Below are 11998 nucleotides of genomic sequence, written 5' to 3'. Positions count from 1 at the left end.
TCCTTTTGACATCATGACTCTCCCAAATCATGTTCCGCCAGTTCTTTAGGATACCCAGGTAACACCACCCTCCCGACATGTGGGCAGAACACTGTATAAACTACCTGAATCAACTCTGTAAGAGATGAATGTTTTATAGAACTTTTTAAGTGCTGCATATATTCTGGTGACTAAACTGGCAGTTTCTTTGTAGGTTTGGATACTCAAGATGAAAGCAATATAAGCATTAATTCCTAAGATCATGAGTCTCAGAGAAGAAAAGTCTCTGGATTCTTGAAACCCGAAGAAGAAGGTATTATTAGTGATGCAAGGGGAAATTAGCAACAATACCTTCTTCTTACCCACACTTCAGTGTGAGAATATGATGATATGGCTGCTATTAAAAAACCAACTTAACTATACTACTTCTGGTAGTATTCCAAAACTATAAATAAAACAGTTCAACATTTAATGCCTTTAGATTATTATTCCCCTTGCAAAGCAAGTTCAGGGCATCTTGAAATGTCTTCAAATGACATCCTGCTACCTTCAAATATCTTGAAAGTAGTTCATGGGGTCTGCTAATCACTGGCTGACAAAAAAAGTTGTTATATTATGAAGAAAAAAAGAAGAGTTCACTAAAAACACTGCAGAAGCTAATAAATAAAACCCAACCAGTTCCTAAGAAAATGTCTTTAATTTTCATTTTATGGAAATACATTTTTTGCTTTTTATTTCCATGATACAAAAATGTTAAATATCAAACAGTTTCTGAAATCTACCAATGCAGATCCTTTTTTAAACAAATAAAGGGCTGGTGCAGTTAGCAGGTTTGTCACAGGTACCAAAAACATTTTTACAAAACCCCCACAAGCTGGGGAAGAAGGAGGAAAGAAACGGATCAAGACCTCAGAGTGAAAACAGCAAGAGATGTGAAAACAAAGAAAAACTACCTCCCACCAGGAAAGAACGTTTGAGAAAGTCACTGGTTTTGCAAGGGTGAAAGTCACTGGTTTTGCGTGCGTGAGGTCGGAATTCAGGTGAATACTGGCTGCACAGGGCTGGGGTAGAGAAGAGAAAGCTAAAGAAGATTTGCAGATAAAGTAACTGGCAGAAAGCAACACGTGAAACTGCAGTTCCACCTGTTGGGGAACACGGACAGCATGCTGACACGGCCTGGAAAGCAGCTGAGGACGAGGAGACTTGTGGTAACTGCCCTCAAGCACAGGAAACAGCCGAGCGCGACATCAGCGGGTGCCAGTGCTTTCTGTACGTGTCACAGCCAGCATGCCAGGGTCGGGACCAAAATACATGTAGTCTGGCTTCTTAAATCTAACTTCATTTACGACAGCAAGGATTTCACAGGATCAACAACGAATCGCATACTAGTTTATATATATACACACGGGTAAAATTAACAGTGATTGTTCAATAAACAGTTTAAAATAATTAAACTGATTTTCAGGACACATACTGCGTTGTTAACACCACTTTATTTAAATAAAGTATGGCTTCCAAAAGGTGTATTCTCGCAACTGCTTTCCATCAATTCCACTTGTTAAGGCAGCTGTTTCCTACCATGTTTCAGGGACTTCAAATATTTCAGTGGAACTATTTGTGAGGCTTCCTAAAAGAGAGTCATGGAACAATATATTAAAGACTTCAATAAGCAAACACTGGAATTAACAAAAATTAAATCAAGAATCCTTTTATCCTTTCAGAGCATGCAAAGACATATTTTCTCCTCTAGAGCGAGGCTCTAGATACACTACTGACAAGTGCCAGTAATATAGGCAATGTTCCAGACGACCAGTAATTAAGATATGACTTAATTCTTTAATGGAGCCTTATCAACTTCTGCAAGAAATTACTAACAAAAAATAAAACAGAATCAACAATAAGAGATCAATAAAAAAATACTTTGAGGTTTAAATTTAGGTCATCTAAGGTTATTTAATTCCTTTTTTTCCTACCTGCTTCAATAATTCACACAACTTGAAATTCCTCAAGCTTGCACCCAAAGTGCAGAGCCGTCAGTGACTGGGGACTGACTGCTCCCAGCTGAGCAAGCCTTCCCAGTGACCAAAGGCTGACTCGGACGTGTGGCACGCTGCAAGAGGTGCTAAGGGTCACTATGATCTACCCATCCAAAACGTTTGGAAGGGCTTTTAAACACTTTTAAACACTTATCATCGTCTTGCCCAACCCCTCAGCTAAGGGATCCATAAACACCCCCCACCCCGGAAGCTAAAGGGCCTGCTCCGGCAGCTTACTGCTTCCTCGAGCTGTCTCAGAAGGTCAGCACACCATCAGGAAGTGCTCTGGAGAGGAAAGGCTTTCCGCCGAGTTGCAGCTTAGTGATTTATACCAGGGAATATATAAAACACTGACTGGGTCACAGTGCCCTCAGCCTAAAGCAGCCTGGCGGCAAGCAGCGTGCCAGAGGAGTGGTGAGGGGCAGGGACACCGTTTGGGCTGAACTGCAGAGGTAAATACTGTTCTGAGCAGACTGAGAAACTATTGTTTTCTCAGCTTACAGAAATATCCTACCTCACAAATAATCCTAAGTAAGGGATGTCAGTAGAACATTATCAGGATATATACTCTTCAAGCGCAATTAGAAGAGTGCATGTATTAGCTTTCCGGGCAGCAGGAAGGTCTGTTAAAACTGGATTTGTTTGCAAGCAACACAGATTGTCTAATGACACACGTGTGGAAAGTCAGCTCTGGGTATTCAAGCACACTGTGAATCCACCCAGTCCAACGTAAGGGAAAGCGTCCACACCGAAGTTACCCTTACATTCTGTGACACAGTATTGCATTGCCAGGGACACCTGCTCTAGAATCCTGCTTCCAGAATTCCTTCAGTTTTGCTTATTCCTTTTGCTTATTCAGTTTTGCTTAATTCCTTCAGCTTTGTTTTAAGGAAGAAAATAAGCAAGTAAGAAAGCAACTACATCCTGCTTCCTTTGCTTGGTCTCAGGTGGGGTTTTGTTTGTGGGGTTTTTTTTCTGTTGTTGTCTTTTTAACAATTTTTACGTGATGCAATCTTCAGTTTAAATAACCTTTCTCGACTGCAATGGATGTTAAAAGTTATTCTGCAATAAGATGTTCAAGAAAACACCTTCAATTCAGTTCAGGCCTAGGGTAGTTCTAAACAGAAGAGAAAACCCTGCACAAAACATTGTGCTTACCTGCTGGAACATGTTCTGTCTTCATCTTTTTGAACTTTTTGGCTCTCTTCTTACCAGCTGGAAGGGACTCTGCACAGGAGTCTGTCTGATCATATTCTGGATCTTGGCTTTCTCCCTCTTCCACATCATCAGAACCAGTTTCTTCCTGAATAGGACTCATGCTCCTTTTTCCCACTGTACTGGTGCCTGTAAAACTGAATTGTAGAAGGAACACGATAACCAACAAGCCAAGCAAAGCTATTACGTATGTAACAGTTGCTGTAAAACTATTAAAGGTAGTAGAATAAACTGTAGTAAATGGTGCACCATGGAATTATTTTATCTAGAAGATCTGACTTAACAAAAAATTCCCTAAATTGGCTAATGAATCCAGTCTGACAGAGATGCAGGTACTCATTCTGGGTACCACAGACGTCTCAGGCTTAGCTCCTCTTCTGATGAGATCACTCAAATGTTCTCCATCCCTGCTTAGTTTTAAGTTTTATTCTCTTAGTTATGAAAGCTCCTGTAAGGCATTCTCAGCAGACATTAAGCTATACACAACTGTTCAGCTCCCACCTAGTTACAGGTGTCCCTGCCCCCTGCAGGGCCTGGACTAGAGGGCCCTTCCAGCCCAGCACATTCTATGATCCCATCGATCGTTGATACTGAAGGTTTCTCCGTGCTTTCTCCTCCCTCTCTCCTGGAACTATACGCAGTTCTAAAAGCATTTCTGTTACACAAAGCCAGGGAAAACCAGCCAGCTCCACACACTGCCTTTTAGATCAGGCCCTCAAGTGAAGAGCCCTGCCCGCCAAGCGGCTGGTAGATAAGCAGCACACCACATCGCACGCTGACTAACAGAGCGCGCAGGGCAACGCAGAGCTCCACTTGGTTCAGCATCCTCTGAAATAACTGCATATTTTCATTTGACTAGAATGCTGTTGTTAAGTTTCCTTGAAAGACAAATGATATTAAAATCAAATGAACATAAGAAAGAACGCAGCAGCAAACAGGCTATTGAAAAAAATTAGTTCTCATTACACACTTCTAGATATGTGAGTATTAGCTAATTAATGTCTATTTTACAACCATTAATTAAAAAAAAAGGTAGCTTTAGACTTAGGAACCTTTAGGTCCCTCTAGCAGGGAATTACGGTGTTTCAGTGGGGTTTCAGTCAAAGGACTGTTAAATTTGGCTAGATAGTTTTGGCTTTGAAATGGAATTTTTTCAGCTGAACATTCTGCAATTTAAAACAGACTCTTTCTGGGATGTCCAAAGGCAATAAACGAACATGAAACATGATTACATCCCATGATCGTGTTTCCACCTGAGGCGCACAAACGCCACTGACGCTGAGGAATAGCTGCTTTTCCTCCAGACGTTCACACGCAGAGGGACCTCTCCCACCCGTTCTTACGAGTCATCAAGTCACACCACAGCCACCACCGATTCAAAGAGGCAAGACAAAAAGCTGGATATAACCGTTAATCCTACAGATACACTTCAAACCAGGTAAAAACCTACGTTTGGAAAGAATAAAAGTCTTGTGGAGAAAGAGCATTTAGAAAATTAAAAACTACTTCTAAAACATTGGTTAGAGAAGTTTTTAAGAATTCTACTTTTGGGAAAGATATTCTGAAGAATATGTAACCAAGACAAAAAAATATCAGGAGCCATACATTATGACCCCAGGCCTTCTGAGACATATTGTGAGGACTCAGCTCTTACAGGAGAACTTGCATTCGCTGTCAGAAGAAGCTCCCTTCATAAAATGTCTTATTGATTTTTTTTCAAGTTGAGACTTTTGAGAAGTCATTGCAAATAAAGAGAAACAAGTTCTCGACCTTCAGTGTATATTTAGTTGTGTACCAAAGTACAAAATAAAAATCAATTTTAGTCTTTATGTTCTTCCCGCAGATACCTTAAGGGGAAAAAACACAGCACAAAATTCAAAAAGTATATATATTTTATAAGCAAGAACCGTTGACTTCTTGCTTCTCCCAAAATGTAAATTTTATTCTACGTTCATTCCATTGCATGAATTCTAGATAGCTAAGGCTGAATTTTTTGTGTCTTATTCTTCTTTGACCTAAAATAAGATTCAGGGACTACAGCAACATTGTTTATGCACTTAGTAACGGGAGCAATCAGTGTGGTTGTAGAGCAAAGTTCAGTTTTCTATTATAACAGATATTCTGAATCATGTCCCTATTTCTGTCCCTGCCCATGACAGGGAGGTTGGATTAAATGATCTCTAAGGTCCCTTCCAGCCTAGGCCGTTCTGTGATCCTGTCTCAATTTCCTTACTCCCCTGAAAAATGACTAAACAAAGTGAAAGAACCAAGCTAACAGCTACCAGCAATGGTCCCGTTCAGACACACGTGTTGAGGACCCGCAACTGTTTGGACACCTGAACCCTTCAGAGACTGAGATTTACATCATCCGTTAACAAATGCAACACTTAGCTTTAAAAACCCACATGTACAACAGGCAATGATTTTTTTTTAAGAATATATTTAAAGAGGTTCTGAAATTTATGGAAATTGCTTTCAGTTTTAACATAGAATTACTGGCCACAGTTTCTGGGGGGTGGCAGGACAACCACAAAACCCCCAGTGGCAAATCTGCTTTGAGAACACACTGTGGCTTTCCCAGCAGCGAGTGGTGATGGCAGGTGGGTCCCAAGCCTCTCCAACATGGGCCATTTCCACCAGTCCGGCTTCCCCAACCTCTCCCTGCCGGTGGCCTCCTTTGGTGCCAGCCCAGAGACAACCCAGGCAGGGATGACTGCCCCTGGAAGAAGGTGGTAGAATCAGAAAATCTGGATTTTTGTCTCAATTTCTCTTTCTATTAAGTACAATCCTAACCAACAGAGAACGCCATGTTTTTGTTGAATTACAGCAGTCTGCCTAGCACCCTCGGTCCAGACCACAATCGGATGGGACCGGGATGTGGAGGACTGCCACAGCACTGCGGCCACCAGGGGCAGGGGCTCCCCCCGGTTCAACTGCCCACCAACGGGGTATCGGCACTTCTGCTGCTCAACAGCAGCAAGCCAGCCAGCACTGTGACAATGAGTTCGAAACAATCAGAAACTGGAGCGGGGGCAAAGGTGGGAAAACAGTAACGATGATGTAGCGTTAAATATCTTCTGTTTTGGAAAAGCACGTCCTACTTTTAAAAAGCCTGCGTCCATCACAACAGAGCATCTTGGATAGCCCTGGAGAGAGACACACCTCCAACTTCAAGAGAATCTCATTTAAATGAAAACATAATCCCTGGGTTCTCTTGTCTCTTTGAACAACATTGAAGAGGGGAGCAGTTAGAGATCCATCATAAAAATCTGTCATTTCAGTTTAAAAGCAGCTGAAATCACCTAAAATAATACTGAAATACTGTAACTTGCAATATCTGTATCTCTAATGACTCAGCTTTTTCCAAGCGTTAGCCATTATTTAGCAATAAACCACTACAAATAACCATTTCTGTGGAAAAAAAAAGGGCAAAAATTTATCAGAAATACATTTTAAAAATGAAATAAAATATCTTCAGTAAAATAAAGGCGTTCAAGGAAGTGGCATCACAAACAGCACCCGCACTTGACAGAAGATGCAGCCCTCTCGGTTTTAGCTAGAAAATTTGTAATGCAAACCAGCGTATCGCTTTTCTGTATGTCACATTAGAATAAGTCTTTTGCCACTGGTCTTATTCTATTTCACTCTTAGATGATCAGGAACATTAGAATAAGTAAGTCTAAACAGAGCAGGATACCTAGTTGTACACAGACCATACCTAATTTGATTTCTCATGCTATGGTTTAAGGCTATTTTGCTAAGGAATCCACGTGTGTTAAGAGTCCCGGCAGAGCTGGCAGACGGCTGCTGGCTCGGCACGTCGCTGCTGCGGTGTCACAGGCAAGAGGCCGCCATTCGACCATCTCAAAAGTGTGTTCTGAAGAGCGAACAGCTTCAGAGAAGGGCATTTATCAGCTACTTGAAGTTTCCTCAGATGGATCAGTTTTTCCTCTAGTCCTCCATCTGACACTAACAGTCAGGCGTATTGCCATTAAAATAGCATTTTATATCTAACAGTAGCAAAAAGTTCTATGCAAGGGGTATATATTAATTATTAGTGATTTTGCCTTGTGACTGCTATTAATACTATTGTACTCTATTTTCTGAGAAGTAGTTCCTCTTCAAGATGGGACTGTAGTTTTTTTAGTAAGATAGGAATTAGAGTAGCTTTGTTACATACATACCAATCTGTCCATTTAAGGCAAAAAGTTCTTACAAGAAATACCCAACCTTTTCATTACTGAATGAAAAAGTTGTCAAGAGATATTGTTATCAGGGAGAGGAACAGCTGCTGAAACTGAGGCAGCAAGCTTATTAAATAAAAAATAAATAATGAGGTTCCATGAAGGTATTCTAAGAGATCAGCTCCTAGATGCATCACAGTACTGAGTGCTCAACTATATACACACACACATTTCTCCTAATTGCTTCATATAAATCTGTATTTATGTTATATAGACTGTATTTTATATACAAATGGTTATATATAATAGATAAATGGGTATTTTTCAGGTCTCTTTGGAAGCAAAAGGCAACTGTTCATCTTGAGTGAACTGAAAGACCACAAAGTTTGTAGTTCAATGTTATACTTGACCAGATCACACTTAAGAGGGAACATTTGCACAAGACCAGTTGACACGAGAACACAACCTAACTAATACCAAATAAAAAGAAAATTAACAAAAACACATCAAAAGACCTGCATGAAAAGGAATTTGGGACAGAGCCAAATCACTTTACTATTGGAAAAACGAGAGGCCAAAAATTCATCCAACATCACTTACAAAAGAAGTTCTACCAACAAATTAAGGTTGCTATCCAATGCTATCAAAGTGTTGATCATCTAAACCCAAGGCTGCTTCTTGTGGAATTTTACAACACCAGAAGAAAATAGATTAAAAATTTTCCAGGAGATTTTAAGTGCTTAGGCATATAACTTGTTGCAGCATATCATAATTTTAAGGAGTAATTCACTGACACCTGTATTCAGCCATTTTCCAAATTATACATTTGCAGTAGTCCTCAAACTTCTTTAGCAGATAACCAAAAACCAGCTTTATGAGTTTACTGTTTCCCAAAGATTACGTTAAAGGAGTTGCCTGTGGTTCAAAGGGTAAGCTGTCACTCCTACCGTCTAGAATCTGAGATACCCAGAAAACACTGAGATACTTCCTCTGGTAGAAATAAAACGAGGGCTTCGTGTTTCTTTGCAGTGGACTCAAGACGTGGAAGGGTTTTTCCAGACTGTCTAACAGAGACTCCCTTGCAGAGCTAAGCCACAGCCACATGTAAACTGCTGCCAGGACAACCTCTCCAGCTCCTCCTCTCTTCGCAGCACGCACTCCCAAGTTTTCCTACGTACAATAGTTCAATTAAAGTAACTTCATGTAATATGGCTTTTATCACCAGGTTCCTCCATATGGTTTTTAAGAATCAAGCATGTCTCTAACACGTTTAGAATTCCCACCATGACACCAGCCATGAGCACCTGACAGCTGGCCAAAATACACACCTGCGTTTCATTTTGCAAAGTAGGCAAGTCATAAGCTCATGTAAGTGAGAAGAACAGAAGTAATTTAGTATATTTGTTACATGACAGATAACATTTACAGGAAGATATAATGAGAGCTAGAACTTAGAGCATTCCCAAGAAAGATAAAGCAGAAAGACCCCAGTGCTGGTTTTAAGGCCGTCTCATTTGGTCTGTCTAACCAGGAACAAAAAAAAAACAACAAAAAAATTGCCCCCAAACTAAAACCAACCAAACAACAACCAACCCCACCACCTTACAGTAATGTAACATGCACTCCACTGAAACTTACTTTTATACAGAATTTATCGACTCAGGGGCAGGGGGACGTGGGGGAAAGAAACAATGGCTGTAACCTGAAAGGTTAATTATACCATTGGATTAACGCCAAAAGACCCTTCCCTCCATAGCTACACCGATGACTGAGAAAGAAGCCTCCTGTTACCACCACATCCAAGACCTGCCCTTAATACAGAAGAGTAAAAACAGAACAAGAAACACACAGGGAACATACTGTACCAGCATCAAAAATGGCATTTCTGGACTTAAGTTCATCCTTAAGTAATGATCTAAACCCCTTTTCCAGTTCTACTCCAACAGCTTAAAGCCATGCACATACCATCACTATGAGGATGGCTTCATCAGGACTGCTCAAGATGGTAATTTATACCCTTCTCTGTGGCACTATTATCACCACGGAAAGCCATTCAAAAACCAAGGTGGCCTTTACAGGGGTACAAGATGACACAAGCCACTCAGAGGTCTCAAAAGAAAGAAAATAGTTCATTTATTTGGGTTATAAGAAATGGTACTGCTACATCAAGCTCAGAAGTTGTGATCTGACCTGCCCTCAAGATCCCAGTATTTTAAAAATTTGTCATATCCTATTTGTGACAAAACTCCCTCCTCTCCTTTACCTATGATCTTGTGACAGCTGACGCACCACTACTGATGTACATGCAAAGAAATATGCACAGAGAAAAAAAAAGTCACCTACTGGTTAAGAACTCCCTGAAAATTGCTGGACTCCTAATAAAAATGCAATAAAAACACAAGAATTGGCAATGCAGGAAAAGTCTCACCTGTTAACACAGTAGTATCGACTCTGGGAAACGTAAGGTGTGCACTGAGTTTTTAACCGCTTTCTCTCCATCTCCTTCCAACTATCTTCTGTACATTTTCTCTTTGCCTGTGTTTCTTCATGTTTTTTCTCAACATATTCTGCATATGTCTGGATCCTATAACTTTCAGCATACCTGCTGGTGTTTACAGCTATGGGGAAGAAGAGTTATGTTATATGCACTGTTACATACACTTAAATGACAGCATGCCCTCTCCTGAAATAACCTATTTTGGAAAGCAGAAGGCAGTGGGCTATTTGTTCTGTTCACAGAAATGACTTCTAGTTCCCCTGTTAGTTATTAAAGAAAAAAAGAAAATGCCGTACTCTCCTGAATTGACACGGTATGTTTGAATTAGATGTTCAGAATTCTTCTCAAGAGTCAGACTTCGTACAAAAAGGGTTAAATCTACTCAGGACTTTTCTTTTAAACTACAAACCATCCATTCTCCACTTGTAACCCTCTTCCAGGTTACTTGTTGGTAAGAAAAGATTTCCTGCATTTTTTTCCTTTTTAGTCTCATTACTTAACCCAGCAGGTTTATTTTGCAAGTCTGCCAGGAAAAGACGACATTTGCAAAGCCTTTGCCAAAACTCTGTCTAATTGCTGTGAAACATAAGCTGATTTTTGGTTATACAAGACACCCGTGGAAGCAGCGCTGAACTAATACCCAGCTGTTCCAGCCTTGTATCTTTCTCCATTTAAAGAAAGATTGGGAGCTCAAGGTAAAAAGATTTCTGTCAATGTAAAATTAGAATCACTTAAAAAATAAACTTTCATGGCCTTCACTCAGCAACAATTTACCAACATTCCTTCAACTCCCGGCATCTTCCCAGCTCTCAGTCTTTAGTCTGCAAGCCAAGCTCTGGCCTGAAGCCATCACCAGAACAGATGAATCAGCAAATTAAACTGACTGTCAAATGGTGTCCTCTGCTGTTCCCAGCCTAACTCCCTGAAAGAAAGTACTGTAAACCAAGCAGTAAACAAGTTTAAATACAAAACAAAACACACAAAAAAACCCAGATCGTTTTTCACAGACTTGGGTTGCGAATTTGAAAATACTCTAATTGTAGCCAAGACAGAGTCTTGATTTTCTTACGTACTTCCAGTCTTTCTGTAGAAATTGCAGATATGTATCCAACTTCCTGACTGCACCTGAAGTCCTGCCCTCCTGAACACAGGTATTCTGTACCAGCTCGAGCCCAAGCACTACAAAGAGCAAGCTCCAACACCCCACTTCAGAAAACGTGAGGAAGACGGGCAGATTCGGGCTTGTTCCTCTTTCCAAACAGACCGGCTCTTCTGCACACGGGCTGTGCCACCGGGAAACAAACACCAGTCGCAGCACAGCGATGCCGCCACAAAGTCTGTCAGACGTACATAAAGCTGGGCAACAGCTTTATCTGTTTATCTGTATATCTGATGAGATACCAGCAGTTGTGATGAACAGCCCCAGGACACTGTTGCACCAACTGAAGACACGTCAGGCACAGCTCCTGTCACACCCGATGCTTGCTGTGACCTGGGAAGTTACGGGAGCTGTTTGCATGAACTGAGCGTGTGTTTCTTGCCCCTGAAGTTACGGTGCGGGCAGCATGGAGGAATGAATAGTGCTCGCCGGAGTTACTGCACGCCAGCCGACCTTCCTCGGGGTAACACTTGTTTAGTTAAACTCACATGTGTTCACGTGCTAAAGCCAAGCACAGTTACCATGGACGGCCTGAGAAAGAGCCATCTCCTCAAACACAATCACCATGTCACGTGATTTGTTTTGCTATAAACTAAGAGCCAGAGTTATGGCTCTTCAGTTTAATTCCCTTAAATTTGTGTAGGGCTCAACATTTTTGAACAAAGACAACCCAGCTTTCTTGAAATTAGACTTGCATTTTACAGCAATCCATTCCTATTACACACCTAAATCTATACACATACAAATCCACGCATATACATTTAATATAAAAAGTTCTACGCTGACTATGTTGCTTTGTGCATTGAACAACTGGAATGAAGGCATATGGAGAACCCAAAGGGGCCACACGGATAAATCGATCTTGAACATTTCTGAACTGAGGAGCAGCTCTGTAAAAGTTTAAAACACCTTTTCTCTGATGCTTTTT

At 40.9% G+C, this 11998-nt stretch overlaps 1 protein-coding gene across 1 annotated transcript; it reads right to left on the bottom strand.

The window, feature by feature from the left end:
• Positions 1 to 1161: 1161 nt before the first annotated feature.
• On the bottom strand, positions 1162 to 10012 carry LOC104271265 (poly(A)-specific ribonuclease PARN-like). Its single transcript, XM_009865882.1, has 3 exons — positions 9843 to 10012; positions 3174 to 3367; positions 1162 to 1606 (listed from the first exon to the last, which is right to left on the bottom strand). Exons 1-3 carry the CDS (start codon positions 9911 to 9913, stop codon positions 1554 to 1556), a joined length of 318 nt encoding a protein of 105 aa, XP_009864184.1. The 5' UTR covers positions 9914 to 10012; the 3' UTR covers positions 1162 to 1553.
• Positions 10013 to 11998: the final 1986 nt, after the last annotated feature.

The sequence above is a fragment of the Apaloderma vittatum genome, unplaced genomic scaffold (genome assembly GCF_000703405.1).
Source record: "Apaloderma vittatum isolate BGI_N311 unplaced genomic scaffold, ASM70340v1 scaffold21023, whole genome shotgun sequence".
Taxonomy (NCBI): Eukaryota; Metazoa; Chordata; class Aves; order Trogoniformes; family Trogonidae; genus Apaloderma; species Apaloderma vittatum.
This window is presented reverse-complemented; position numbering and strand designations above follow the sequence as displayed.

Bases quoted from the DNA above. Each gene is read 5' to 3' on its own strand.
- LOC104271265 (XM_009865882.1), bottom strand. From the start codon at position 9,913: ATGGAGAGAAAGCGGTTAAAAACTCAGTGCACACCTTACGTTTCCCAG. The intron at 3,368-9,842 runs GTGAGACTTTTC...TCTACAATTCAG, and splicing joins CGATACTACTGTGTTAACAG to TTTTACAGGCACCAGTACAG. The intron at 1,607-3,173 runs GTAAGCACAATG...ACTCTCTTTTAG, and splicing joins GACAGAACATGTTCCAGCAG to GAAGCCTCACAAATAGTTCC.